At 30.4% G+C, this 26709-nt stretch overlaps 4 protein-coding genes, 2 long non-coding RNA genes and 1 other non-coding gene across 7 annotated transcripts; 3 read left to right on the plus strand and 4 right to left on the minus strand.

Annotated features, from left to right (window-relative positions):
• Positions 1-224: 224 nt before the first annotated feature.
• On the minus strand, positions 225-3851 carry LOC126681887 (uncharacterized). Its single transcript, XR_007641392.2, has 3 exons — positions 3620-3851; positions 1792-1891; positions 225-442 (listed from the first exon to the last, which is right to left on the minus strand). It is a non-coding gene; the product is annotated as an uncharacterized LOC126681887 (long non-coding RNA).
• Positions 3852-4921: 1070 nt separating this feature from the next.
• Positions 4922-7217, plus strand: LOC126665260 (probable glucuronoxylan glucuronosyltransferase IRX7). The gene is made up of 4 exons (XM_050357997.2): positions 4922-5544; positions 5631-5995; positions 6090-6343; positions 6442-7217. The coding sequence occupies exons 1-4, from the start codon at positions 5271-5273 to the stop codon at positions 6905-6907; spliced, it is 1359 nt and encodes a 452-aa protein (XP_050213954.1). The 5' UTR covers positions 4922-5270; the 3' UTR covers positions 6908-7217.
• A 2187-nt stretch (positions 7218-9404) lies between these two features.
• On the minus strand, positions 9405-9494 carry TRNAY-GUA (transfer RNA tyrosine (anticodon GUA)). The gene is given in 2 exon segments: positions 9405-9440; positions 9458-9494. It is a non-coding gene; the product is annotated as a tRNA-Tyr (tRNA).
• Positions 9495-14306: 4812 nt separating this feature from the next.
• Positions 14307-16016, plus strand: LOC130015212 (uncharacterized). Its single transcript, XM_056104930.1, has 3 exons — positions 14307-14426; positions 14692-15510; positions 15589-16016. Exons 1-3 carry the CDS (start codon positions 14307-14309, stop codon positions 15976-15978), a joined length of 1329 nt encoding a protein of 442 aa, XP_055960905.1. The 3' UTR covers positions 15979-16016.
• A 70-nt stretch (positions 16017-16086) lies between these two features.
• On the plus strand, positions 16087-16782 carry LOC126665040 (uncharacterized). The gene is made up of 3 exons (XR_007637511.2): positions 16087-16176; positions 16258-16353; positions 16663-16782. It is a non-coding gene; the product is annotated as an uncharacterized LOC126665040 (long non-coding RNA).
• A 1794-nt stretch (positions 16783-18576) lies between these two features.
• On the minus strand, positions 18577-21849 carry LOC126674728 (uncharacterized). The gene is made up of 4 exons (XM_050369222.2): positions 21450-21849; positions 21095-21279; positions 19247-20869; positions 18577-19117 (listed from the first exon to the last, which is right to left on the minus strand). Exons 2-4 carry the CDS (start codon positions 21275-21277, stop codon positions 18701-18703), a joined length of 2223 nt encoding a protein of 740 aa, XP_050225179.1. The 5' UTR covers positions 21278-21279; positions 21450-21849; the 3' UTR covers positions 18577-18700.
• A 1216-nt stretch (positions 21850-23065) lies between these two features.
• Positions 23066-26243, minus strand: LOC126676365 (probable xyloglucan endotransglucosylase/hydrolase protein 32). The gene is made up of 4 exons (XM_050370559.2): positions 25970-26243; positions 25332-25432; positions 25038-25255; positions 23066-23987 (listed from the first exon to the last, which is right to left on the minus strand). Exons 1-4 carry the CDS (start codon positions 26172-26174, stop codon positions 23633-23635), a joined length of 879 nt encoding a protein of 292 aa, XP_050226516.1. The 5' UTR covers positions 26175-26243; the 3' UTR covers positions 23066-23632.
• Between the last annotated feature and the right edge of the window lie 466 nt (positions 26244-26709).

Consider the following 26709-nt stretch of genomic DNA (forward strand, 5'->3'; position numbering starts at 1 on the left):
AAAAAAAAAAAATGTCTAATTAGAATATAAGTTAAATATGAAAAACTATTTTAATTATTTTTTAATTGGAAAGAGATCAATTTAGTATTTCGTGGTAGAGATGAAATATGAAAATCTAAAATAGGATACAATTTGTCACGACCCGAAATCTCGAGTCGAGACCGGCGCTAGGGAATGGGAGTGGTTGCTCCGAAACCCGTAGCAAGCCTGAAAAACACTATAAATTTTTCGCTTTTAAAAGAGACGTATGACACATTTATTAAATAACTGATGAGATAAAACATCAGAGTTTTAAATGTGCTTTAAAACATTTAAATACAATAAGACTATACTAGTCTACTGCGGACAACTAGAACTTAAAACCTTCTTTACAGTCTTTTATCAAAGTAGACTTCCGAGAAATAAACGTTCGGAAGCCTTCATCAAAATCGGACCAGCTTTCCTGAAAAATAATTCCACAACGTGGGTCAGATATACTGGTGAGTTCATGCCGTTACAAATAAATATTTCATAAAGTTAAAAACCGTTTTATATTTAAAATAACTTTATGTATTTTCGAAATCCTTTGAAAACATCTTTAAAACAATTGAAGTCTGAGCTCACACATAACATATTTCAATCAAGACTTCAATATCAAAGAATGTCAACCATATACGTTGACCTTTAAATTAAACCACATTTCTAAAATTCGTCCATCTACATTGATGGCGAAACTTATCAACACATCATACATGCATAATCTTATGGGACCGATAGCACAGCCAACCGGTCAACCATATCCACAACATACATAAATCTCAAGGAACCGATAGCACAGCCAACCGATCAACCTTATTCACCTGAGACCGATAGCACAGCCAACCGATCTAATACACACACACACACACAATATTATGGGACCGATAGCACAGCCAACCGATCTAATACACACACACACACACAATATTATGGGACCGATAGCACAGCCAACCGATCAACCATATCCACAACATACATAAATCTCAAGGGACCGATAGCACAGCCAACCGATCAACCTTATTCACCTGAGACCGATAGCACAGCCAACCGATCTAATACACACACACACACACACAATATTATGGGACCGATAGCACAGCCAACCGATCAACCATATTCACCTGAGACCGATAGCACAGCCAACCGATCTAACATACACACACAATCCTGACATCGATAGCACAGTCAACCGATGTAACACACACACAATCCTGACATCGATAGCACAGCCAACCGATGTAACACACACACATAATCCTGACATCGATAGCACAGCCAACCGATGTAACACACACACACAATCCTGACATCGATAGCACAGCCAACCGATGTAACACACACACACACAATCCTGACATCGATAGCACAGCCAACCGATGTACACACACACACAATCCTGACATCGATAGCACAGCCAACCGATGTAACACACACACACAATCCTGACATCGATAGCACAGCCAACCGATGTAACACACACACATAATCCTGACATCGATAGCACAGCCAACCGATGTAACACACACACACACAATCCTGACATCGATAGCACAGCCAACCGATGTAACAAACATTCAAGCATAAGCAATTGCATAATAATTTTCAAAACTATGTGTGTATCTTTGTATATCAAAATAATATATACATATAGTATATACATAAAACATACATCCATACAAGGCATGTAATCATATAACACCGCAACACATATATCACACAGTATGTTAAAATATAAGACTTTACGAATACCGAAATGTAAAAACATGTACTCACAGAAACCGTTTAACTACGGTATTACTCCGTCAATGCTCCTTTAAACAACTCCGTTAATTCCCTTGGTCCTCCGACTCGGTAGCTCGACAACTTGTCGAATCTAGTTAGGATCAAAATATTAATTCTCTTAATTAATAAAATCCTAACTCTAGAATTAACTCTATACCATCTTAATTAAATTTAATTAATTAATTCTAGTATTCAAATTATTTCTTATTTAATAAGTCCATATTTTTATTCATTCAAACTTTCTTTATTTATTTCTTTTAACACGCAAAACCATTTTTCATAAATATACTTTAATATATAAAATATATTTCTATATATCAAATAACACTTTTCACTTCAAGGTTATTTATTTAAATTTATTAAAACAGCCCCGTATTATCTTAAATTCCACTTTTGGTTAAAATACCAAAATACCCTCAAACTTTTCAAAATTGACCATTTAGGTCCTTTCGTAAATCGATAAATTTCAAAATCAACAAAATCATTTTATCTCAGATTATTAACTTACAAAATCTGGAATCTTTGGCTATCATACCATGTAACCCCTTAATTTTGGAAAAAGTACAATTTAACCCAAAAACTCTAGTTTTCGGCAAAAACATCCAAATCTCTCCAAAAATCATCAAGATCAATTAAAATTCTTAAAATCATTCTACATCAGATTATATACATTTATAATCTGGAATTTTGGTTAAAATACTGGTTGGTCCTTCATTTTTACGAAAGTTACACTTTAACCCCTAAACTTTAAATTTTGACAATCAAGTCTAAATCCAACCAAATTTAATAAATCATCAAATCTCAAACTCAGAATCCCAACTATGGTTTGATCACTCCGGTCACCAAGTTCCGGTCACCGGATTCCGATCAAGTTCCGATGAGCTTTAAAACCGTTAAAACGTTCAAGAATCATTTTTACACAATTTTAATCACCCAAAAATCAACCAATACATATTTTAATTTAATATTTTAAAAACAGCAGCCCCTAAATCAAAATAATTTATTTTTCATAATTTTAACAATTTTAACAATTTAAAACCGTATAAACAATTAATAATCAAAACCGATTATTAATCCGTCAAAACACCTCAACTAAATCAATTAAATTCCATAAATAATCAACATATATATTTCATACATTTTTCATGAATAATTTCTGTCCAGAAATTAAAATGACAAAAATACCCTTTTTAAACATTTTTTTACCGATTAAACTATTATAAAAATTAAGCCCGATTAACAAACCATTAAAAATTCACCATTAAACATTTATTCACCATCAACCCAACATCTAACTCAAACATAAACCAATTTATTTCCAGAAATTTAAAATCCATTTATTTATCATTTTTAAGTGATTTTTAAGCCTTTAAAACTATTAAAAATCGAACTCCAAACTATTAAATTAATACCCGAAATGTTTAACATTTTTAATCCACAAAAATCACACTTTAAAGCATATTTTAACCTCATGAAGTAGATCAGCCCAGAAATTAAAAATAATAATTTAATTTCACGGAAAAATTAATTCAAAACCGAAACCCATCTCTTTAAACTAATTACCCACAATTTTTAACACTTTTAATCCATGAATATCACATTTTTAAACATATATAAAAATAGTATTTAACATCAGCCCATAAATTAAAATTAATTTAATTTCCCATATATAAAAATTAATTCAAACCGAATATATCAAAACTATACACAAAAACCGAATTAAACACAATTAAACCACAAATTTCAACAACTAAAACACATAATATAAGCTTATTAAACATCAGAAAATAAACACAAAGATTTGAGCTAGCAATTATACCTTGATCCTATATGCAATTGTAGATTAGTAATTAGCGGGTGATTTCCAACGTTTTTCGTTAAGGAATTATTGAGAAATAACAAATGAATAATATAGCTAAGGGTAAATGGTGAGTTGAGAGCATTCAACAATGGAGGTAAAAGAAATTTGCTGGAAATGAAGTGGGGAAGAAGACTTAGGATATTTATTAGTCTAGGCAAAATTACAAGTTTGCCCTTGTGGCAATTTCGTAAATAAATCAAAGTTTATGGTAAAATTGACTTTTACCATTTTCGATATTTAATTCTCCCAAATATTTCCAAATATTATTTCATAAATAAAATCTTCCAAATTATTATCTCGGGACGTCTATTTTATTTTATAATGAATTTTCTTTATTAATTCTGCAGTCCAATTGCAGTCCGGCTAAAATATACTTTTTCGTCCAAAAATTCTCAAATTTATTCCTTGGACTCCAAATATATTAATAAGCTTCCTCGATTATTTAAATTCTCAATTTGAACTTAAATAATACGTTTCCTTAGTTCTGGTTACCTAAATCCTGACGAAATCAGCGGTTCGATTTGAGCTGCATTGTTCTTTAAATTTCTGTACTGTTTCTCATTCAAATTTTATAAAATAAAATTCATAAAATTGAAGAGGACGTCGATAGCTTCGATTTGACATATAGATCATCGAATTCTGATGTCGGAATAGAAAGATATGAATTTTGGAAGTTCGTCATTCCAAAATTGTCATATTATTATACTTATCCAAAAATTTTCAAAATAATTTCTTATGATTCCAATATTTTTATGGGCTTCCCTAAATATTTAAATTCTCCATTTGAATTTAAATATCACTTCTTATAATCCCAATCGTCCAAATTACGACATATATCTTAATTTAATAATTCAAAATTCCGGGTTATTACACAATTGAACGTTTTTATAGATTAGGGTATGAACGTAAAAAAATTATAAGATGGGAGATTTTTAATTAATTAGGTCTATATTTTAATTTTAAGAAAATCATCAAAATTAAATTTAAAAATTCTCAAACCAAATGGGAGGAGACTAATGACCATAGCCAGATAGACCAGGTACTTCGATTATTTAACACTCCATTAAGACAACCCAACAGACTTTGTCATACTAATTAAATCACAACCTTATCAGATTACACAGTATAATCAATGTATAAATTGATAAATTAACACATCAAATTACCAAAAAGCACATCAATTAGAACACATAATCAAACCCAACAAGGATACATTAGTAACTCTCCATTTTTCAAAACCGAAACCTTTGCCGAGTTTCGTTCTGCTCCATATCACCATGTGACCTTCTGCAACCCCATTCTTCACTTCCTCTCTCTATATTCTCTTTCTCTCTCTAAAAGTTCTTCATTTTCTTTTCTTTTTACTTATTCTTAAATCAATATTTCAAAAATTAAAAATTAATATCACCCAGAAACCAACTAGACCGAAACAGTAAAAATATTGTTTTTTTTTATTACTATTAGTAGTATTTAGTTATTTTAAAATTAGACTCAAAAACGAAGCACCAACAAACCAACCCACAAATCTTGATCTCTACTTCATTTCTTGACCTAAATCCGAAAGACCCATCTCACCAATCTGCAAGAACCAGCTCAATGTTAGATAAAAATGGCGGAAATGATAAAACAAAGTCCGGCAAAGAAGAAAAACAGAGGCTTCTATGTCAAAATGAAACTAGTACACAAAAATGGCAGACTTGATCACAAGAACAGTCTTTGTTTCAGATATTACAAATGGGTCCTTTGGATTTCCCTCACTCTTTATTTTATTACATCCTATTTCATTAGCCATAAGCCTGTGATTTCCCTAGCTAAACCTCATTCTGTACCATCTCGTGCTCTTTTCGAATCATCTAATGCTACCGTGTTTAATGTTAACCAAGGTATTATTTTTATTAAGCTAGTAATAGTACATTATAGTTATAATTTTTGGTATGTTTTTGGTTGATATTTTATAATTTTTTTGAAGGTTTATTGAAGGATTTGAAGATTTATATCTATGAATTACCATCAAAATATAATACAGATTGGCTATCAAACCAGAGATGCAGTAACCATTTATTTGCATCAGAAGTTGCTATTCATAAAGCTTTAGAAAACAACAACGGTGTACGGACATTTGATCCGTATGAAGCTGATTTCTTTTTTCTGCCGGTTTATGTGTCGTGTAATTTCAGCACCGTTAACGGGTTTCCGGCGATTGGACACGCCAGGTCTCTTCTTTCCTCCGCCGTCGATTTCGTCTCCGTTAAGTTTCCGTTCTGGAATCGGTCGGAAGGTGCTGACCATGTTTTTGTTGCGGCGCATGATTTCGGAGCTTGTTTTCATACCCTGGTATGTAAAAATTTATTACCCGCAGTATGTTTTTTTTATGTTGGTTAGATGTTTTGATTTGATTTAACTCCGGCGCCGTTTTCGTTTCTTGAAGGAAGATAGAGCTGTGGAGGATGGGATACCGGAGTTTTTGAAGAAGTCGATCATATTACAGACTTTTGGGGTTAACTATGACCATCCATGTCAGCAAGAAGAAAGCGTGGTAATACCACCTTATATTTCTCCGGCGAGTATAAAGTCAACGCTTGAAAAAACACCGGTGACTAATAGCCGGCGAGATATTTGGGTGTTTTTCAGAGGTAAAATGGAAGTTCATCCGAAGAATGTTAGTGGGCGATTTTACAGCAGGTAAAATTAGTAATTAATTGCAGTCAAAAACTCAAAGGTTTTTCTTTTAAATTTTTATTCGTTTTGGTTCAATGTGTAATTTTTTGTTTTGAATTCAGGAAAGTGAGAACGGAGATATGGAGGAAGTTTAACGGTGACCGGAGGTTTTACTTAAAGAGGCAGAGATTTGCCGGTTACCAGTCAGAAATAGCTAGGTCAGTGTTTTGTTTATGCCCATTGGGGTGGGCCCCATGGAGTCCGAGACTGGTTGAATCAGTAGCGTTGGGGTGCGTGCCGGTGATTATAGCCGATGGCATCCGGTTGCCCTTCCCCGATGCCGTGCCTTGGCGGGACATATCGCTCACGGTGGCTGAATCTGACGTGGCCAAATTGGGAAGAATACTTGACCACGTGGCGGCTACTAATTTGACTAAGATACAGGAAAACATGGGGGACCCGAGAGTAAGACGGGCCCTACTATTCAACGATCAAATCGAGGAAGGGGATGCCACATGGCAGGTGCTTTATGCCTTGTCAGAGAAGCTGGACAGGTCGCGTAGGACATTGAGAGTTTCAAGCCAATGAAGGGAAGCCACATGGGTGAGAATCTGTGGACCATTGCTATCCTACGTGGATGAGATTTGCATGCAATGAGTAATAGTTGAGTACAGCTGGAAATTATTTTTGGACAGCGTGTTATTAGGTGGGTGGGAATTTTTACAAGATGTGGTCGGGTCCATTTGCGGGACAGAGCTAAACCTGGATTTTTGATTATCTGGCCGAGAATGATTGGATACTGGAGCGGTAAATCGTAAATTATAAGAAATATGATTACATTCATGTAAATGTGGAAATAAAACAAATTTTGTAATGGATAATAAAACATAGCTGGGTACATGTTGTATATTAAACTAAATTTTTTTTATTCCTTTCAAAAAAACATTAATTTACTTTGTTAAAAAAAATTGCACTCGAAGGCTTGGCTGAGTGGCCAATTTGTTCACTGTTGTATGAAGTCGGAAATTCGATCCTCGATCCTCTTAGGCCGTGGTTTACCTCTTATAAAACCATATAATAATATTAATCATTTTTTTACTAATTCCCACTAAAATTAATATAGAATATATAAATTATTGTTTTTTGCAAAATTGGATTTAGAGTGTTGATAAAGATACACAATATTGGAAGTCTGGATGTGCTAAAAGATGCGCAAAACCAGCATTTTTAAAAAAAGAAAAGCTAATTTTTTGAATTTCTGTTTTGCTCAAAATGATGAGAAAAATAAGTAAAAAGTTTAAGTTAGTAGAAAAAGGTTATTTTAGAGACAAAAAGATGAGATGAGAGTGAAGGGAAAGGAGAAGCATTAAGTAATGACAGATTGGAAATGTCAGAAATGTATGTAAATATAAATAATTGTGATGGGGCGGTAGTGGAGCTGTGTCAGTGTGGTCACGGATCATGGGTTGCACCTTCTGACAAACCCTACCCGGTTCAACCGGTTGGATAGTAAACCAAAGATTAGTTTGTTTCGTTTTCTTTTTTCAAATTAAGAAAATAGTTCAACCCCAGAAAATTATAGTATTAAAGCATCTCCAATTTAGTTCAAGCATATCTCTGCATTTTTTAATTTAGTCCCTGGTCTACTTTATTATTTAATCAATTCTTATATTTTTCACTTTTTCTTTACTTAATTTTTATAATTTTATTTTCGTCTAAATTCTTTAAAACATAGCAATTCATGGCACCACCTTTCATTTCTTTTTAAAAATAACATGGGCACATTTTTAGTGGCGTGTTTGCTGACGTGGCATGACACGTGGCACTCCTATCGGATGTCCAAGTCAGTAAAATTTTATTTAAAAATTTGTCCATATTGTTTTTGAAAAGAAATGAAAGATGATGCCCTGAATTGACACGTTTTAAAGGTCGTGTTATTTTTGAGAATTCGTGTAAAGGTGGTGATTTTATATGTAATTAACCCATAAATAAAAAGTGAAAAATATAAAAACTAACTAAAGAAGTAAAAAAAACTAAAGAAGCAAAATAAATTAGGGACCAAATAAATAAAAAGTCAAAAGTACAGGGACCTAAGATGGATTAAGCCTTAATTCTATTGTTTTTGTTACAAAATACGTGAGGTGCTTTTGATGGTCCAATTATAAAACGACACATTTAAATCTTTCATATGTGGTAACTTGTTTCTGGAAAGGAGTTTGGGCCTAAGGGAGTCATTGAAGCCCACCTGAAAAGGAGAAGCAACCGTTAGAAGGACGTTGGAAGTGGATTCTGTAACGCTGCACTGATGGTCAAGTCAATATGAGTGATAGAAAAAAAAGTGAAATAGAACAGTGTAGAGTGAAAAATAGTATTAACCTTAAATTTACCTATTTAGGGATTATTTACAGTATCTTGGAATGGTAAAGATTGGTAGGGGACATGGACTAGTGTTGTTGTACCTTTTGCATTTACTGGGGGAAAAAATACTGAAAACTCCCCCACCTTTGAACTTTTTTTCAATTCCACCACCACCTAGGAGAATTCTCAATTGCACCCTATTTAGGGTTTTCAGTTTTCATCTGTACCCCAAAATAAAAAAAAATTGATAATTTAATTAATCTAATGATAAAATTATTTAAACCAACTAAATAGAGGGATTGTATCATTATTTTTTCCATTTGAAAAAAACATATAAATTAGTATATGAAGGATTAATTTAAACTTTTTTCTAGATAAAAAGAGGTCATTTTAGTCAATTGGGGTACAGACGAAAACTGAAAACCCTAAATAGGGTGTAATTGAAAATTTTCCTACGTGGTGGTGCAATTGAAAACAAAGTCAAAGGTGGGGGGTTTTTAAGTATTTTTGCCTTTACTGGGATATGCCCGCTAGTTGTTAGTGTACTTTTTGTCAGTGGTACGATATGACAGAGAATGTTTCTTCGGTGTCGGGCTAGTTTATGGTCCGTTTTTGGTTCCTTTGTTTTAAAAAATAAAAAAAACTTATATGCCATTTTTAAATAATTTGAAAGTTCTTTTTTCTTAAATATATAAAATTAATTGAGCAAATAAAGCCAAAAAATAAATCCGACCTACCGGATTCGAACCAGTGACCTAAGGATATACTGACGGTTTCCCACTACAGTCCTCCGCTCTACCAACTGAGCTAAGGTCGGTTTGTGGAATTAATGTAAAGCTTGCTTTATTGTCTTAAATGCAAAATCAAATACAACTATAAGAATGTACTAATAATGCAAATTAGGATATGTGATAAGACATGAATTTGATCAAAATAAAACTCTTCTAATTGATACTTTACTTTAGAGGGGGTGGGTTTCAACCGTTTTAGCCGGAAATCCATCTCCCTTATATATTTTTATACGTTTTTTTTATTTATAAAAACTTTAAAGGATGAAGACGTTTTCTTTTCTAATTCAATTTTGAATGTATGTTGAAAATTCAAAATTTGGTCAAAATATTTTGATTTGCATGTAAATAATTTTTGGTCCAATCAAGCCTAAAAATATATTGTCTTTGAGTCTTTTTAAGTGCAAGTGACAATTGGTTTAAATCAACCGAATTTAAATAATTTTTTTAAATTAAATCATAGTGAATTTTATAAGAGTGAATTTTTTTTAAAACGAATTAAATTGAATCGATCAGTTTTTCCCCGTAAACTTAACCGTCATTTTTTATGTTTACAATTGAACTAATGAAAAAAATCCAATTTATTGATTCAATATGATTTCTACACACCTCTACTTATGCTATATGCAAGCTAACTAGCTAAGCATCAATTAGCTTGGATTTGTTCAGGTTCTTGAAATCATAGTTGATACTTGATATATTTGTTGGAAACACAAGTTGTGGGCCTGGGCCTGGGCTTATACTCCACAGCCATAGTGAAAGTAGATCCAAAGTATAAACAAACAATTTTCTCTCTTGAATAAAAATTCTATATTACTTCAGCAACATACCTGCATAAATTTCTGAAAGCTTTAATAGTTCTTTTCATTCTAAGAATCATATTTTAGGGAAAAAAGAACGTACGCAATTCATTTTGAGTTCCGAATTTTGCATATTTAGCGGGTGTTTAGTTCAATTTTTCGATGAAATTTTTAACTTTTATTTTTCAGAAAACTCGACTAAAGCGTCTGGTGAAAATATTCCATCAATAAGTATTAAAATAAAATAAGACTTTATGGCAATGTTTATTTGTATATATTTAATGACTTTTCTAAAGTTATTTTATTTTTAATTATTTTATCTATTTTACTGTTAGATGAAAATAATTTCATCTAACGGTGAAAAATGGATAAAGTAACCTTTAATTTGTTAAAATTAACAAAATAACTATAGAAAATGCATTGGCAAGTTGGCAGAATAATTTTATTTTGGCAGGAGTTTGACTTTTTTTAATTGTGGCCGAAGAATTGAGATTTCAAACGTTGTTAGAGGAGCTATTATTCAGACTACCATCATTTCATGACATCAAAAGTTCTTCTTTTAATGATGATAGATTTATTTGGGTGATAGCTTTTCTTAATACGTTGTTACTATATTTGGATGATCCATTGGTGGTTAAATAATCCCTTGTGGATGACTGTTTTTACAGTATCATCATTCTTTTTAGACTGGCTCACTCAGCTTGTTGAGGAGTCACATATTTTTGTAATTCTGACAATTCTATTAATGAAGATTAGCCTTTGTTAAAAAAAAGAATATTTTAAAAGTTTTCTGAAACTCTAACAGCTGATTTTGGAAAAGCTCCATTTTAGAATTTTTTTGGCCAATATCTGATAAACATTTTAATATTTTTAATTTTTTAGATAAAATTACCCCTACTAGAATATATTATTTCTTAAATATATAAAATTATTTAAATTACTTTTAAATACTCAAATAATTTTATTCATATTAAAACAACTATAATTTAATTATTTTATTTATATTAAATCATAAATTTATCAAAAAAACAATATCTAAATAAGTTTATACTAGATGCTTCTTCTTATTAAAAAAGTACTTAATTTTTAATATTTTTACTGAATATTACATAATATTATATATTCATAATTTAATAAATAAAAATAAATTATATATAAACAACAACAACTAATTAAATCTCACCAGATATGTATGGTCAATCAGTTATTAACTACCAACCAACAACTAACAGCTATTAGCAACAATTAACAACTAACAACTACAAGAATAGCCGAACCAAATAATCTTTTTAATTAAGCACTCAAACTTATCACTTGGAAATAAATAAACTATTATTTGTTAATTGTTTCTCATCAAGACTAAATTTTTTATTCAAATGATTTTTTATTATTTAATTATATGATAAAGATAATATTATTGTTGAATTCTCACATAATAAATTAAATTTTTAGATGAACTGATTATTTGATATAGTATCATAAAATATATGATTTAAAAGTTTAAATTTGATTATTAATACTCTCATTTAATTAATTAATTATACTCAATAAAGTTTCAAAGTTAAAATACAATGAGCATTCATATGTAGAAGTGTGTTACAAATGATATTACTCTCGGAATATCAATAGTTTTGTAATTTTAAATAAATTTTTAATTAACATGGTTTGAAAGGTCTCTATTATCAAAAATTTAAAAATTTGATATTTGATAAAAAAATTATTTAATACTCAAATATATATGGTTAAAGTGAATTCATACTTATTTATACTTCAAATTCAATAGAAATTCAATGAGTTCTGTTGGAAATAATAATAAATATTTACTATTTAAATATTAACTAACCACTTAATATTTGGGCTTTTTATATGTTTTACGGGTTTTTCCAGCCCAATATCTTTTATACGGGTCAAGCAATTTCTTTACTTTTCATACCGGGTTTTATTACTTTGTTGACCTAGAATTTTAAATTCTTATCTTTTTTACGGAATTCCTTCTCTTAGCTCTGAATTGGCGGTTTCTTTTTCTTTTTCCTCTGAAAATAGCGGTTTCTTTTCTTCTTCTCCACACGATTTCACAGTTGCGCACGATCTCCATTACTTCATTTCCATCTTTATTGCTTCTTTCTCGCTCAACTGTTGCTCCTCCGTTGTTAAATACTTGTGAGTTTCATTTTTTTCAATTAATTTTGCTACTGTAATAACCGGTAATTGCATTTTGATTTTATTGTCTTTGATCTTATTTCTTTCTTATTTATTTGCTTGATTTTGTTTATGTTAATGATTTTGAGGTTTTAATTGTTATTTTGTTGTTGCATGTTGCTTTTAATTTGTTCTATTTTAGTTTTGTTTACTTTTTTCGCTTTATGTTTACATTTTATCATTATTAAATTTTAATTAATGTAAGTTTTAACTGATTTAGGTTTAGTTTAGTTTGATTTTCTTATGTTATTGATTGTTAGGTTTTGACTGTTATTTTGTGATTTTATGTTGCTTTTACTTTGATTTATTTGCTTTTTTTTTTAATTTTTTTTGCTTATGTTTATATGTTATGATTGTTAGGTTTTAATTGATTTAGGTTTTAATTTCCCAATCAATTTTTAATTTGAATATGTATTTGTTAATTTGTTATTTTGTTAAATTTAAAATTAGTTTATGTTTACTGCATGTTGATTTTTAATCTGGCTATTTATTTTGTTAATTTGTTAGTGTTTTAATTATAAGTATAGTCATTTCATTTTTAATTTTAAGTATTGTTTTGTTATGTTTATTTTTTTGAATTGTTGTTGTTTGTTATTTAGTTTGTTAACTTCATGTATTTATAATGCGGAGAAAGTCAGTTGGTCATAGACCGTCGAGAGGACTTCCGTCTGTTGCCATGGATTCTGATTCGCAATCTGTGGATAAAAGTGTGGATGAAACAATGTCGCAAGAAACTTTTATTGCTGGTGTTCTGAGGAATGAAGATTCTGAATCTATTCAGAATGAACCGTCTGTTACAATTGATTCTGAATTAGTTGATTCCGTTTTAAAGAGTCAAGGTGAAGTGTTGGAAAAAGCTACATCTGGTGTTGGAGAAATGAATGTAGCTGATGCAATAGAGCAGCGTAGTTCAGTGGAAAATGTTAAGGATGTATCTGAAAAGGAGGATTTAGTGCCTAAAGGAAATAAACCTAAAGTCGTTCGTGCTTTTGAGCGTCGAAGAAAGAGAGATGCTGTGGTTGATTCAAACATTTTAAAGTCAGAAACTGTTGAAACTGAAGTTGCAACTGCTGTTCCAAAGTTAGCGAAGCAGCCTGTCCGTTCTTCTAAGCGTGTTAAGAGTAGTCCGAGTGTTGGTACTGATTCGATTGCTGTCGAACTTGCGAAATTAAAGGCATCGTATACCGTGAAAAAAGCAGTGAATCAAGTTTCTTCTGAAACTACTAACAGTCCAAGCCATGCTGTTAAACCTAACTCTCCTGAGAAAACTTTGAAGAAAAAGACCGGTGTTAAAAGAAAAGTTTCTTTTGAATCTACTGATTTGGATAGTGCTGCTGACAATGTAGACAATGTTGATAAGGTATTAAACTGTTTTTGTTTTTATTTTTTTATGTTGTTTTTATTATTGTTGTACATATATGTCTTAATTGTTTTTTGAAATCTTTATTTTCCTTTTCAGCAACCTGTTGTTCAGAAAAAAATCACAATTCCAACTTCTATTTTGAAAAAACGAATTCCTCTTCAAAAGTCTGAATCTGAAGATGTTTCTGTTAATAAGTTAGTGAAGGTAAGTTATTAATATTATTTTTTTAATTTTTCTTGCTTTACAGTTGTGTTAAACATCTTTTTTGTTTTGGTATTTAATGTTTACATTCTGTTTAGTAAATGTTACTTTTATGTTGATTTCCTAGGCTGTGAATAGAAGATCAAGTTCTGGTGTTTTGAATAAAAAAACTTCTTCTGAAATTGTTGATACTAAAGAAGAACAAGCTGATGAGTGCTATAAGGTAATTTGAAATGTTAAATTATTTTTAAATATAATGTTTATTTTGTGTTGATATTATGTTTACATTCTTGTATTTGTTACAGCCTGTGAAGAATAAGTCTCCTTCTTCTGCTGTTAAGAAAAAAGCTTCTCTTCAGTCACCTAAATCTGAAGTAGTTATTGGTGATCCCAGTCAGGTTATCTTTTGTTAATTCTTTATTTTTTTTCATTTTTTTAACTATTTTGTATATTTTTGTTTTTGAATATTTCGGTTTGTTAATATGATGTTGAGTTGCTGTTAATGTTATGTTGATATATTGTTTTTTCAAATGTAAATATTGTGTCTGAGTTTTTAACTTGCCATTTTTTAAAAACATTTATGTATATTGACATTATGTTTAGTTGTTGCACATTGTTTTTGTTTATATACTATCTTATTGTATTTGCTATGTTTCTTAATAGATGTGGTCTCCCCGATGGAATCATACTCAATATTCTTCTACAAGGGTTGATCACTGTATGAAGCAGAAAGTTGTGGATAATTTGAAAAGGAATTTGTCTGAGGAGCAACTTAAACTGTTTAAGGAGACTTCTTTTGGTTTTGTTTTGGATTTGCCTGCTTTTAGTTTGCATGGTCAAGTGATACACTCTCTCCTGTCAAGACAGCTTAATCATCCGCAACGAGACGAACTTTGGATTGGTGTTAACAATTTAAGAATTAGATTCAGCATAGAGGAATTTGCTGTGCTAACTGGTCTGAATTGTGTTGGGGAAATTCAGAAGATTGTTGATGTTGATAAGACTAATTCTTTGGTCGAGAAGTATTTTGTTGGCGTATCCAAGTTGAACAGACAGTCCGTTACAGAGTGCTTTTTGTCTAAGCGATGGGAGTCGGACGAAGATGCTGTTAAAATTGCTTTTTTATATGTGTTAGAAATATATTTTATGTCTGCTGTTGATGTTACTTTGGTGGAGCGGCACCATTTAGATATTATTGATTCCGGGGACTATAACTCATACCCGTGGGGTAAAGAAGTTTTTGCTGTCACTCTTAGGTCGTTTAAGAGCAAACATATTTGCCAAAAGCAAGAATATGGTTATTACAGAGTGGTTGGCTTTCCTATTGTCCTGCAATATCTGTTTTATGAGTGCTTCCCGACTTCAGATGGTGTTATTTCTACGAAGCTTGGCAGCTATATTCCAAGATGCTTGAACTGGAGTGTTGGCAAATCTGTGAATTTGAGTGTGTTGGACACTGAGTTTTTCAGTTTAGGGTCCAAGGTAATTTATATTAATTATAATGTTATCTTTGTTGTTTCCATTTTTTTCAAATGTGTTTTAACTGTTTTTTAAATGCAGCTGGAGTATACAAGGATTATACCTACCACTGATGAAAGGAATAGCTTAATGTTGGATGGCTTTTTTGGAATACAGAAGAAGCAAGCTGCTTCTGATAGAAGACAAAGTGTTGATGCTGTAGCTGATGATTTAATTGACACAAATGCTGTAAATCCTAGTCAATCAACAGGAAATCAACATAATCTTAACACTGTTTTTGAGAAGGTCTGTAACCTTGAGAAGCAAATTATGAGTATGAAATCTGAGCAGAATCATGTTAAGAAGCAAATGGAAGATTATCATGTTGATTTGAAAAAGGACATTTCAGAAGTTGGTGCTGCTCTTAACAGTTTTGTGATAAAGATGAACCAATTTTTTGAGAAATCAGCTGATGTTGCGGTATATTTTTAATTCATTTTATATATTGTTTTAATTTATTTTTAATATTGTGAATATGGTGTTTATTTTATGTCTCAACTTTAGCATGAGAGTGATAAAGAGCGTCGAAAGGACGATAATGAATTCTTACCGCATAGAGTTGATGGTAAAGATAATGGTGATAAAGAAAAGCAAGAAGTGTCTGATAAATCTGCGTTTGTTGATAATCAGGTATGTATATTTTGATATTTTATTACCAGTTTATAATAATACTGTTACTTGTTTCTTATTTGTTTTTTGTTTTATATGAAGATATCAATGGAGGATTCAGATGTCGTTTTTACTGATTCTGAATTGGCTAGACTTGACGAGCAACTTGTTTCTATATATAGTACTCGTGAGGCTGATGTGAGTTTCTTGTAGTGTAATTGTAGTTGTATTTTTCAGTTTGGATATTTATATTTTGTTTTTTATATAGGCATTGTTATCAAGTCAAGCAGCTTCTCAACCTGGTAATGTTTTCTCATATTTCTTTATCAACAAGTAGTTAACATGTTGTTAATATTTGTTTTAAATTTTATGCTTTTATATCAACTGAATATTAACACAATGTTAACAACATGTCAACATATATCCTACGTGTTATTGATTTGTCTTATAGTCAATTGAGATATTTCTGCACATATAGTTTTTGATAATGTGTTTATTTTTTTACAGTTGTGAATGTAGCTTCATTTGAAGATTATCCGTGCCCTTTTATGGATAATGAGTATAGCTTGCTAGATGCTTATAAAGATTGTGAAATTTTTAATTGGGTTGAACAAGGATTTAATAAGAAGCTTCGGTAATTTAATTGTATTACCTTTTTTAATTAATTTGTTTTTTTTACATGTCAATTAATTTACTGTTGATTATTTTTTTGTTTATTAGAATTTTTACCGGTAGATATGGTGTAATTGATCCTCCTTTTAAGTTTGCTGGCGAACTACAAGCGAAGAAGAAATGGCTGCATACATTAAATTTTGTGGGCTGTGAACTCTCTACATCTGTAAGTTTAATTTTGTTTTGTTTTTATGCATTAATTTTTTTATTCTAATTTAAAACTTTGTTGATTTTTTTTTTCTGTGACAGCATGTTGATACTGTCTTCCACTATTTGAGAAAGAAGAGTGTATTGTTGAATATCCGGAAGCCAAATTTTACAACTGCAGACTCTAGTTTTGGTCAGATTTTGGAGGCAGAATATCGATCTTTTCTTGCTGCCGGTTCGAAGGCTATTGAAATTAACGCCAGTAATACGATTCTTGAATATTACGTGGGTCAAGGGTGTGGATACTCAAAGCCATGGACTGAAATCGATGATCTTCTCATTCCTATCATTGTTACAGATCCAAATCATTGGATTCTCGCGCGTGTTAACTTTGAAGATTGTAAGGTTTATGTTTACAATTCGATGAAGAGTCCGACGATGGATGCCATTGTTCACAATTATATGCAAGCTTACATCCATTATCTTCCCAAATTTCTGAAGAACATGGACTTTTATTCAACGAGGACTAGTTCTAGTTCATTTGCTCTTACTTCAAGTTTGGACAGCAGATACGAGTCATTTTCATATGAAAATGTTCCCTATATGCCAGTTCAAAGTGACAGGTCAGTTCTTTTGTTTTTTGTTTCTACATTATTTGTTTTTATGTTGATTTTTTTTCCGTATTTTTAACTTGTTTCATTTTATTATGCAGCGATTGTGGTGCGTTTGTCTGTTTATTTGCGGAGCATTTCATAAGTTCTAAGAGAATTCCTTCTACATTTTCATTAATGGAAATGGAAACGTACCGTAATAGGCTTGTTCAAAGCTTGATTAAGTATGGGAGGTGGAAGCAAAGTGTGAATCTTGTAAGTGATGGTGAAGAAGAAGCAGGACCTCGAAAAGATTTGAATGCATAGAAAAATATAGGTTGTTGGTTCTGTTTTTATTTTTAGTATTTTGTTATTTTTGTTATGTTATTCTGAATTTGAATCATACGCTGTTTTTTTTTTGTTGTTTTCAGAATGTTGATGTTATTACTTGATTATATTTTAAGTTTTTATTATATATTTAGTTGATTGATGTATCTTTTTTTACTATTTTTGCTCATTAACAAATTGAATTAAATTGTATTATTTTATCCCGCTATTAACATTTTTATCAAAATGTTAATGTTAGTTTATTAACACTAAAGTAACACATAATCAACAGCATTTTAACATAGCTTTTAAAAAAGACAAAATGTTAATGTTAGTTTATTAACACTAAATTAACACATAATCAACAGCATTTTAACATAGCTTTTAAAAAAGAGCAGTGTGTTTTTTCATTCTATTTGAATATTTAAGTACAATACTTTACTACTATTATTTATTAATCTTACTAATTATCAACATGAGATTAACATAATAGTAACACAAGGTCAACATTAATATGTTAGTTTATGATATTTTAGTTTATGAACAATATGTGAACCATCCATAAATGTGGTAGTTTATGATATGGTTTTTTATGAACAATTTATGAACCATCCATAAAATGGTAATTTTATGATTTGACAAATTTTTCCATTTGAAAATACTAATTATCAACATGAAATTAACATAATAGTAACAGAAGGTCAACATTAAATGTAAAATTTCAGCAAAAGTCATATTGTTTTATGAAATATATGAAATGAATTCAAAGTATTTTTATTTAATACAAATAAATCTTTCCTGAATCATAATCATCTTCTGCATGTTTTTTTATTGTGTCCCGTCTTCTTGCAAGCTCCGCATTTATTTTTTGACTTTTTTTCATGTCCTCCCAATATGCGCTTCTTTTTTGGTCTGCCGGATTTGGTTCTTGATTCAGGAGGCAGCACGATTATATCTTTTATTTCTTGCGGCGTATTCCATGTTGATTTATTTGTCATAGGATATACTGTGTGGTTGTACGTGTTGACGTACGTTTCCTTCATGTAGTATTTGGAACAATAGAGCAAAGGGTCCTTGTTGTATTTCCTTATAACAGCAACTGCATGTGCGCAAGGAATTCTATCTGTTTGAAACCTTCTGCAGCAACATGTTCCTGTTTCCAAATTAACCGAGAAGGGTGTTTTTGTTTTAGTCACAGTATATATATTGTCATTTGCTGGGCTGACCTGATAACAAAGAATTCAGTTAAAAAATCAACACATGATTTGATAGATCAACAATATATTAACAACAAGTCAACAACATATTAACATCAAATCAACAACTTATTAACAAATTTTAATTTTTAGAAATACCGTTAGATGCAGAGATCGAATGTAGTTTTCATTCAATATATCTTCGGCTACTTTTGACATATCTGTCTTTAATGATCTTGCACAAATTCTGTTTGCATGAGTCCATTTTTGCACAAGGGAACGTAGAAACTCAAGCATGGTCGTTATAGGAAGTTCTCTTGCAGCTATGTTTGTTGCATTTAATGACTCAGCAATGTTTGAAGTCATTGTTGAATACCTGTTGTTGGTGGAATAAAGTGTTGTCCATTTTTCGAAACCAACGTCATTTAGGTACTCCCTTATCTTTGGGTCAAATTTGTCAAGTTCTTCCATGTGTTTCCCAAACTGCTCAAGCGTATATGCTTTTGCTGCCCCAAAAAAGTGCTCTCTGATTTCACCTTTTGCTCGTCTATATCTTGCTTTGACATTGTTAAAAAGATGGTAAGTACAGATTCCATGATGTGCTTCCGGGTATACTTTTTCAATTGCTTTTTTAATACTGTCGTGTCGATCTGAAATGATGCACATTCCCTCTCTCACACCAAATGTTTCTCTAACTTTGTTGAAAAACCATTCCCACGAAGCATCATTTTCTGAATCTACGACACAAAATGCTAGAGGAAAAATTTTATTTGCAGCATCTTGAGTTGCTGCCGTTAGAAGCGTTCCTCCGTAAGCTGCCTTTAGGAACGTACCGTCAACAACAATTACTGGTTTGCAAAACCCCCAACCCTGAATTGATGCATTCAACGATATGAAAACATAAAGGAATCTCTCTTCTTTTGTTTCCAATTCAGCTACAGAACCTGGATTTGTTGATTTTAGCGCATGTAGATAAGAAGGCAGTAATCGGTATGATTCAGCTGGATTACCCCTTGTAAGCTCTAATCCCTTTTCTTTTGACCGCCATGCTTTTTGGTACGTCAGTTCGACTCCATACTCTTTCTTCATGTCTCTAATAATATCTGCCGGCGTATAAACAGTTTTGAAGTTTGCATACTTATCTTTTACAAAATTTCCAATTAAATCTGACGTGGCTTGTCTTTTATCAGCCATTCTCTCTCCCACTTTGCAGCTGTGCACCTTGTTGAATTTTCGCACGATAAAGACATTTGATCTTTTATTTCTCGAAGATCTCAGTTTCCATTCACACTCTGGTTCATTGCAGATTGCTATATATTCAATCTTGCACGACTTGTAAGATCTGAATTGGAAATGATTGTTGATTGCATAAATGCTTAATATAGTCTTCAACGTGCGCTTGTCTTTGTATTTCTGCCCTTCTTCTATTTCTATTGCCTTTACTTCATCAATGACCATATTCTCTACGTACGGGCTCTCGACTTCTTGATCTTCATTTAACAAATTTCCGACATTTGTTGCATATTGAAACATGTTTGAAACCGACTCTGAATTATCAATATTTGTTGAGTTGTCTTGCTGTTGACAAACTTCTGCATTTCTGTTGATGTTTTGTTGTGTTGATCTCGATGATGAAACATATAATGATATATCTCTCATTTTTTTTTCAATTTCAATGCAAAGTGGAAACTGTGTTGGATCTGATTGTTTGCTTTTCATCTGGAAGTAGAATACTAAAGCATCATTATCTTGTATTATTAGCGGTGGATAATCTGGTTTAACCTGTATAAATTTTAAAATAAACAAAGTTTAAATATAGATCAACATGTTGTCAACATGAAGTCAACAATAAAACACTACATATTTGAAAAATTATATAACATTAATACATCATTAACATAATATTAACAATATGTAAACATAATAATAGCAATTATATTCTTACATGATTTTATCAACACAAATTTTAATAAGTTTGTATTGAAAGAATTAATAAATTTACTTTACCTGATACTTGATTTTCAGATTTTCTTCTTCTAAATTCACTTGTAGCTGGTTTGCCAATAATTGTTCAAGATTATTCATACTAGAATCTTTTGGAATAAGAAGTCCCTTAACAGAAAAATCTGTATACTGGAGTTTATCATTCCAATAGCCATTATACTGAATAAAAGTTGCAATTGTATCCATTCCTGATTGAAAGTCAACATTCAAATAAAAAATCAACATTGTTTCAGTTTATAATGTAGTTTAAGATTTTGTTTTAGAATTTCAATTATTACGTATGTTTATATATTTAATCAACATTACAAATACATTAATATCAAAATCTACAAGAAGAAAGTATAAATTTGAGTCTTACTGCTTATGGAGATCTATATTTTCTCGATTTTTCAAACTGTTGATGAAGATGAATAACAGTTGGCTGTAAGATCTTATCTGAGAGAGAAAAACGCCGATCTGAAGATTAATTTGATATTTCAGTGTAGAAGAACACGAATTGAGAGAGATAAAAGTTGAGGGAGAGGAGCTGAGAGAGATGAGCTGAGAGAGATGAGCTGAGAGCGAGGAGAGAAAATCTAATTGTGATGAGAGAGAAAATTAGTTGATTTATGAGGGTTTGACTTGGTCAGCTTATATATGACATCCGTATAAAAGTTATAATTTTCAGCGCTGACGGTAGTTTTCATATTGGAAACTATGGGCCGTATAAAAGTTATATTTCTACAAAAGATGCATGTTTCTGTAAAAAGCCCTTAATATTTTGCGTGAGTTGCTATTTAAGACTGTGGTGCTAACATTTTTGAAATCGAAGCCATTTAAATTATTATGCATATAAAATATTAAAATAAAATTACTGAAAGAGTTGTCAAATGTTGAATCTCATCTAACAATTTATCAGATCACAAACATTGTATTAGTCAAATGACTAATCAATCCAAGTAACATTATTAGGTGATATTTTACGTAATTATATTATTTTAGTATCATTTACGCGTAATGTTCATTGAATTTGAAATACAAATGAATATAAATTTATTTTATTTTTGTATTTCAATATATATATATATATATATATATATATATATATATAAGCAAATTGGATTATCAAGAATTAAATTCTAAATATTCAGTAATTAAATTATAATATTAAATAAAATAATGAAACAATGAAATAATTTTAATTTTTAAATTATTAACTGAAATTCCATATCATTTCTAACACATGAAAGTAAGGGATTATATTCCAAGAGCTATAAAGTGACATGTGTGGTCCAATTTGGACTTACAAGTTTAGCTACCTCAATATTGCACCAAAGAGGAGACAACAACAATAAATTAGTGGTCCAAAATTATTGCAAAAATCAAAATTCACATGTGACATACTAAAAACCATCTAAGGCAACACATATCTAAAATTCACAAGCTTGTTTGTTTTTCCAATTTGTGTAATAAAAAGTAAATACAAAAAACATCTATACTTTTATTTAATATAGGTAAAAATCAATGTACAAACATCCAAAAATTATATTCTCTATCCCAATAATGTCAAATTATATGTAGAGTCAAGACTCCTTACACTTTCTTTTGAAGTCAAGCATTGTTTATTGGATTTTCAAAAATTGGGTTTTCCAATTTTTTTCTAAAAAGAGAATTACTCCCATATGATATTATAATGTCTAAAAGAAATTGATTTTAATAAAAATCTTAAAAAAAACTTCTGGCTAAGAGTGTACATGCATTTCATTCGAATCACAATTACATAAAAGTTGGATTCATTTTTTAATCAAACCAAACTAAAATTACATAAAATATAAAATATATCCAACCAAATAGAACCGAACAAGTTAGTTTTAATTTATTTAGTTCGGCCTAGCTTTTCAGTTAACTTTTCATTAAACCTTAACTAAAAATGCGTATATTTTCAACAAATATTGAATTTTATTTTATCACATAATTATTTTCATTAAGAAAAGATACAAAAAAGAAACACCCAATTATTTTCTTTATAATGATACAACACAAATTTTGTAAATTTATTCCATCAATGATGGTTACAAAACAAAAGTACAACAAAAAACAGTAGAAACCCAATTTCAAATATTGAAGGCTTGGATGATCAACTTAATTCTTCTTGCACCCATTTCTTGGCAAGCGATCCGACCCATCTCAAGAACCTTCAATTTGTCCAAACTCAATCGTTTTAAACTTAAAATAACAACACCCACAAAGTATTACCAATTGCATGTGTACACACAAATTATTGATACACACATGCTAATTCTTAGAAATAATTACGATTAGCCCCTTGAAATTAGTTAAAATCACTTTTTTTGAAGAAAAAAAAACTCTCATTTTACCCCTCATATTTAGATATTAGATAAATGAAACCCCTAACCGAGTTCTTCTTGTAAGAGATTTCAATTGTCTAACACCTAGATATAAGAAAAATAGTAAATTTTTAAATATAGTAAAAATAGTGATTTTAACATAACATTAGGGAGCTGATAGTAATTATTCATAATTTTTATTAGAAAATATATTTTAACACTCAGGTGTTTGAGTATGGTCTCTTCTAGAGTCGCTGCAATAATCATATGTCAGATAGTTTCTTTGGACCCATTGCATCGCAGCGTATTGTTGTCCGTTGAGGCTACCGGAAGGTGAGGCGGAAGGCGGGCGGCAGGTAGGGGAACCATTAGCGGTGCAACCACCAATTTTGAAATTTTGATACCTACCAATAAAGGGTTGGTACCTATAATCGGCTTTGTATTTTCCATCCTCAGTGGCCCAAGATGATGCATCCCAAATTGAACCATATACCCACATTGGCCTTAAAGGAAATGTAGCACCATTTTTCCTTGGATACCTCCTAATCGGTATATCATCAACGAAAAATCTGAAGTCCACATCAAGAAATTTGTGTATTTTAGAAAAATGTCATAGTTCACTAGGGTATAACATTTAATGCATATTGCTACATATGCTAAAACCTCAAAAATCATATGTGCAAATTGAATATTTTTTTTTTTGATGTGAATGCGGAATTGAGACTTTGAATTAATCAGTCTTTATTGAATCAATTTTCGATGACCATAAATTTTGAAATGATTCAATAAATAATATTATGCGTATTAAAACTACGTTATTTTTCTTTTAGATTGAATCAACCGATTTAAAGGATAATTAATTTATAAGTATATCGACTATTTGAATAGAAAACAAAAATAAAAATGCACGGCAATAAAAGTTTCATATTATGATTATTGTTCTTAATTATAATAGAAAAATAATTAAGTTTCTGACAATTTACGTTGTAAGAAACTCTTACAACTAAAATTGTGACTATTTGCCCATTGAATTGGTTAATGTTTTAAGTTCATCAATGAATAATTAACCAATTTAGTTTTATATTTATATTTTTCATTTTTTATTTATATATTTAAAAATTAAAATATAATTTTTTGATGTGTAACTTTAATCATTTTCTTATCGAAATTGAAAAAAAATCAAAATTCATATAGTTATCAAGGTATAAGAAACATATTATTTTTGATATAATATTATATTTTTGAGATATTATATATTTTTAAATTAGCATATACAAAATAAATTATTATAATAATATTTTCAGTATATATAATACAAAAATATTATAAATTAACAAAATAAAGATATTAATTTAACAAATAGAATTAAACCGGTTAATTAAGAGTACTAATTGGCTAATTTATCAATTTATTGAGTAGAGAAGAAGTATGACGTGACCGTTTAAAACGCAGTTACTACAATTTCGATTGTAAAAGTTTTGTTCAATTTAAGTTGTAGAAAACTTTTTGTTAATAAAAAGTACATGAAATGCTAACAATTATTTTCCAAAATAGGCAATTTAAAAAGGTATAATAAATGTAGGATAATTAGAAAGTGAAGGAGAAAAGAAGAAACTAACATGATCTCAGAAGTGGTCCACAAGATGGCATATTTATGAAAATCCTTAGTAGGATCAAACCATAGATGAAATTTCTTCTCCCTACCAATAATTCTCCCATCTCCACTTCCTCTAATATACACATTGGTTTGCAAAATATATGGCTTATCTTCAGTTGTTCCCAAGAATTCAATATCTATTTCATCATGGTTTCCTGGATAATCTTCATTATTTGAAAGCTGTCATCAATTAAAAAAAATTAATAATAAAAACCAACATTTTAAATTTATTTTATATTAATTTAATGAGTCTCACATAGAGAGATGTAATGACTCCTGCAGTGTAACCAGGTTGAAGCTTGATTGATGCCCCAAAATAACCTGACCTATAACGCTGAAGTGACTTATATCCACTTCCTGTTTTTTCATGAAAACATTTACATATCAATTAAAAATCAACTAATAATAGATACTAATATAAATGATTTTCTAACATTAGTTTAAGTTGGGGTGTGCATAGGTCGGTTCGATCATCAAAACGAATTAAAGTTGCATTTTTTTAGTTTTTCTTAATTGAACTGTAACTAAAATATAAACCAACCAGTTTATAATCAAACCGAAATAATTATTTAGTTTCATAAGTTATTTTAGGTAACCGAATTTCTTCAATTCAAAATTCAGGGTAAATTGATGTCAAAATATTATAAAAAATTATAAAAAAACTTTATATTTCTGAAAATTTTCAAAATAACAATATTGTTTGTATAATTAGGTCAATTCGACCAGTTGAATTAATTTTGGAATTTCAGACAAAAGACCGAACAAAAACAAATTAACTAATTTGAACTATAACCGAATCAAATTAACTAAAAATCAAATCGAACTAATTTTTTAACTCGGTTCGGTGACACCTGCATATCCCTAAGTTAAATATGAAAGATATGAATAAAGAACCTGAACTAGAATCAAGCCATATGGTTAATGTATCTTGGTCTAGTCTTTGATGTTGAGGACCCCAAAGGTTCCTAAAACCTTGACCGAACCCAATAGAGTTGATTCTTGAGCTGGGGTAGTAACCAGGAGAAGGTGGGTTTTGAGCAATGCTGGTTGAAGAGATCATAAGAATTAGTAGTAATGGAAGATTCAAAAGAGAAGCCATGAACAAAAATGGATCAGAGAGAAGAAGAAAATTTAGTAGCTAGTAGTAGTAGTATAGTGATTTGAAAGAATGCACAATCTTGAAGAAAATTGGCTATTTCTTGTGGGTTTTATATAGGGATAGTTATGACCCCACATTTCAAAGTAAGGTGATAAGTTGGTTGATGAGGAGTTATAAAAGTGGTGGAATGAGAACATGGAGGAACAAATAATGAGAGAGAAATAAATAATTTAAAGATAAAATAAATAATAAAAAAATGACATTGAAAGATAAAGAAAAAAACCCGATAAGTAAAAGTTCGAGGCAATCTTTCATCCTGTCCCGTGATGGAAATGTTCAAAAATTAAACCAAAACAAAATGTTAGTTCGTTTTAATATTATAAATATTTTAGTTTTTCAGTTTAGTGTAGCTTGAAAAACAATTTATGCATATAGATTAAAAAATAATTGGTGACTAAAGAAAAAAGGCGAGACTAATAATTAAAAAAAAAAAACACTAAAGGAGATAGAAGAAACAAATGACTAACAGGTAAAA

The sequence above is a fragment of the Mercurialis annua genome, linkage group LG1-X (assembly GCF_937616625.2).
Source record: "Mercurialis annua linkage group LG1-X, ddMerAnnu1.2, whole genome shotgun sequence".
NCBI lineage: Eukaryota > Viridiplantae > Streptophyta > Magnoliopsida > Malpighiales > Euphorbiaceae > Mercurialis > Mercurialis annua.

What these genes read in the sequence shown, in the direction of transcription:
- LOC126676365 (XM_050370559.2), bottom strand. Translation starts at nt 26,174, where the DNA reads ATGGCTTCTCTTTTGAATCTTCCATTACTACTAATTCTTATGATCTCT. An exon ending in ATGGCTTGATTCTAGTTCAG is followed by an intron (nt 25,433 to 25,969) that starts GTTCTTTATTCA and finishes ATGAAAAAACAG; the next exon opens with GAAGTGGATATAAGTCACTT. An exon ending in GAGTCATTACATCTCTCTAT is followed by an intron (nt 25,256 to 25,331) that starts GTGAGACTCATT and finishes AATTGATGACAG; the next exon opens with CTTTCAAATAATGAAGATTA.
- LOC126674728 (XM_050369222.2), bottom strand. Translation starts at nt 21,277, where the DNA reads ATGGATACAATTGCAACTTTTATTCAGTATAATGGCTATTGGAATGAT. An exon ending in ATCTGAAAATCAAGTATCAG is followed by an intron (nt 20,870 to 21,094) that starts GTAAAGTAAATT and finishes AAATTTATACAG; the next exon opens with GTTAAACCAGATTATCCACC. An exon ending in TTCGATCTCTGCATCTAACG is followed by an intron (nt 19,118 to 19,246) that starts GTATTTCTAAAA and finishes CTTTGTTATCAG; the next exon opens with GTCAGCCCAGCAAATGACAA.
- LOC126665260 (XM_050357997.2), top strand. Translation starts at nt 5,271, where the DNA reads ATGGCGGAAATGATAAAACAAAGTCCGGCAAAGAAGAAAAACAGAGGC. An exon ending in CGTGTTTAATGTTAACCAAG is followed by an intron (nt 5,545 to 5,630) that starts GTATTATTTTTA and finishes ATTTTTTTGAAG; the next exon opens with GTTTATTGAAGGATTTGAAG. An exon ending in GAGCTTGTTTTCATACCCTG is followed by an intron (nt 5,996 to 6,089) that starts GTATGTAAAAAT and finishes CGTTTCTTGAAG; the next exon opens with GAAGATAGAGCTGTGGAGGA.
- LOC130015212 (XM_056104930.1), top strand. Translation starts at nt 14,307, where the DNA reads ATGTTTACATTCTTGTATTTGTTACAGCCTGTGAAGAATAAGTCTCCT. An exon ending in TTATTGGTGATCCCAGTCAG is followed by an intron (nt 14,427 to 14,691) that starts GTTATCTTTTGT and finishes GTTTCTTAATAG; the next exon opens with ATGTGGTCTCCCCGATGGAA. An exon ending in TTTTCAGTTTAGGGTCCAAG is followed by an intron (nt 15,511 to 15,588) that starts GTAATTTATATT and finishes TTTTAAATGCAG; the next exon opens with CTGGAGTATACAAGGATTAT.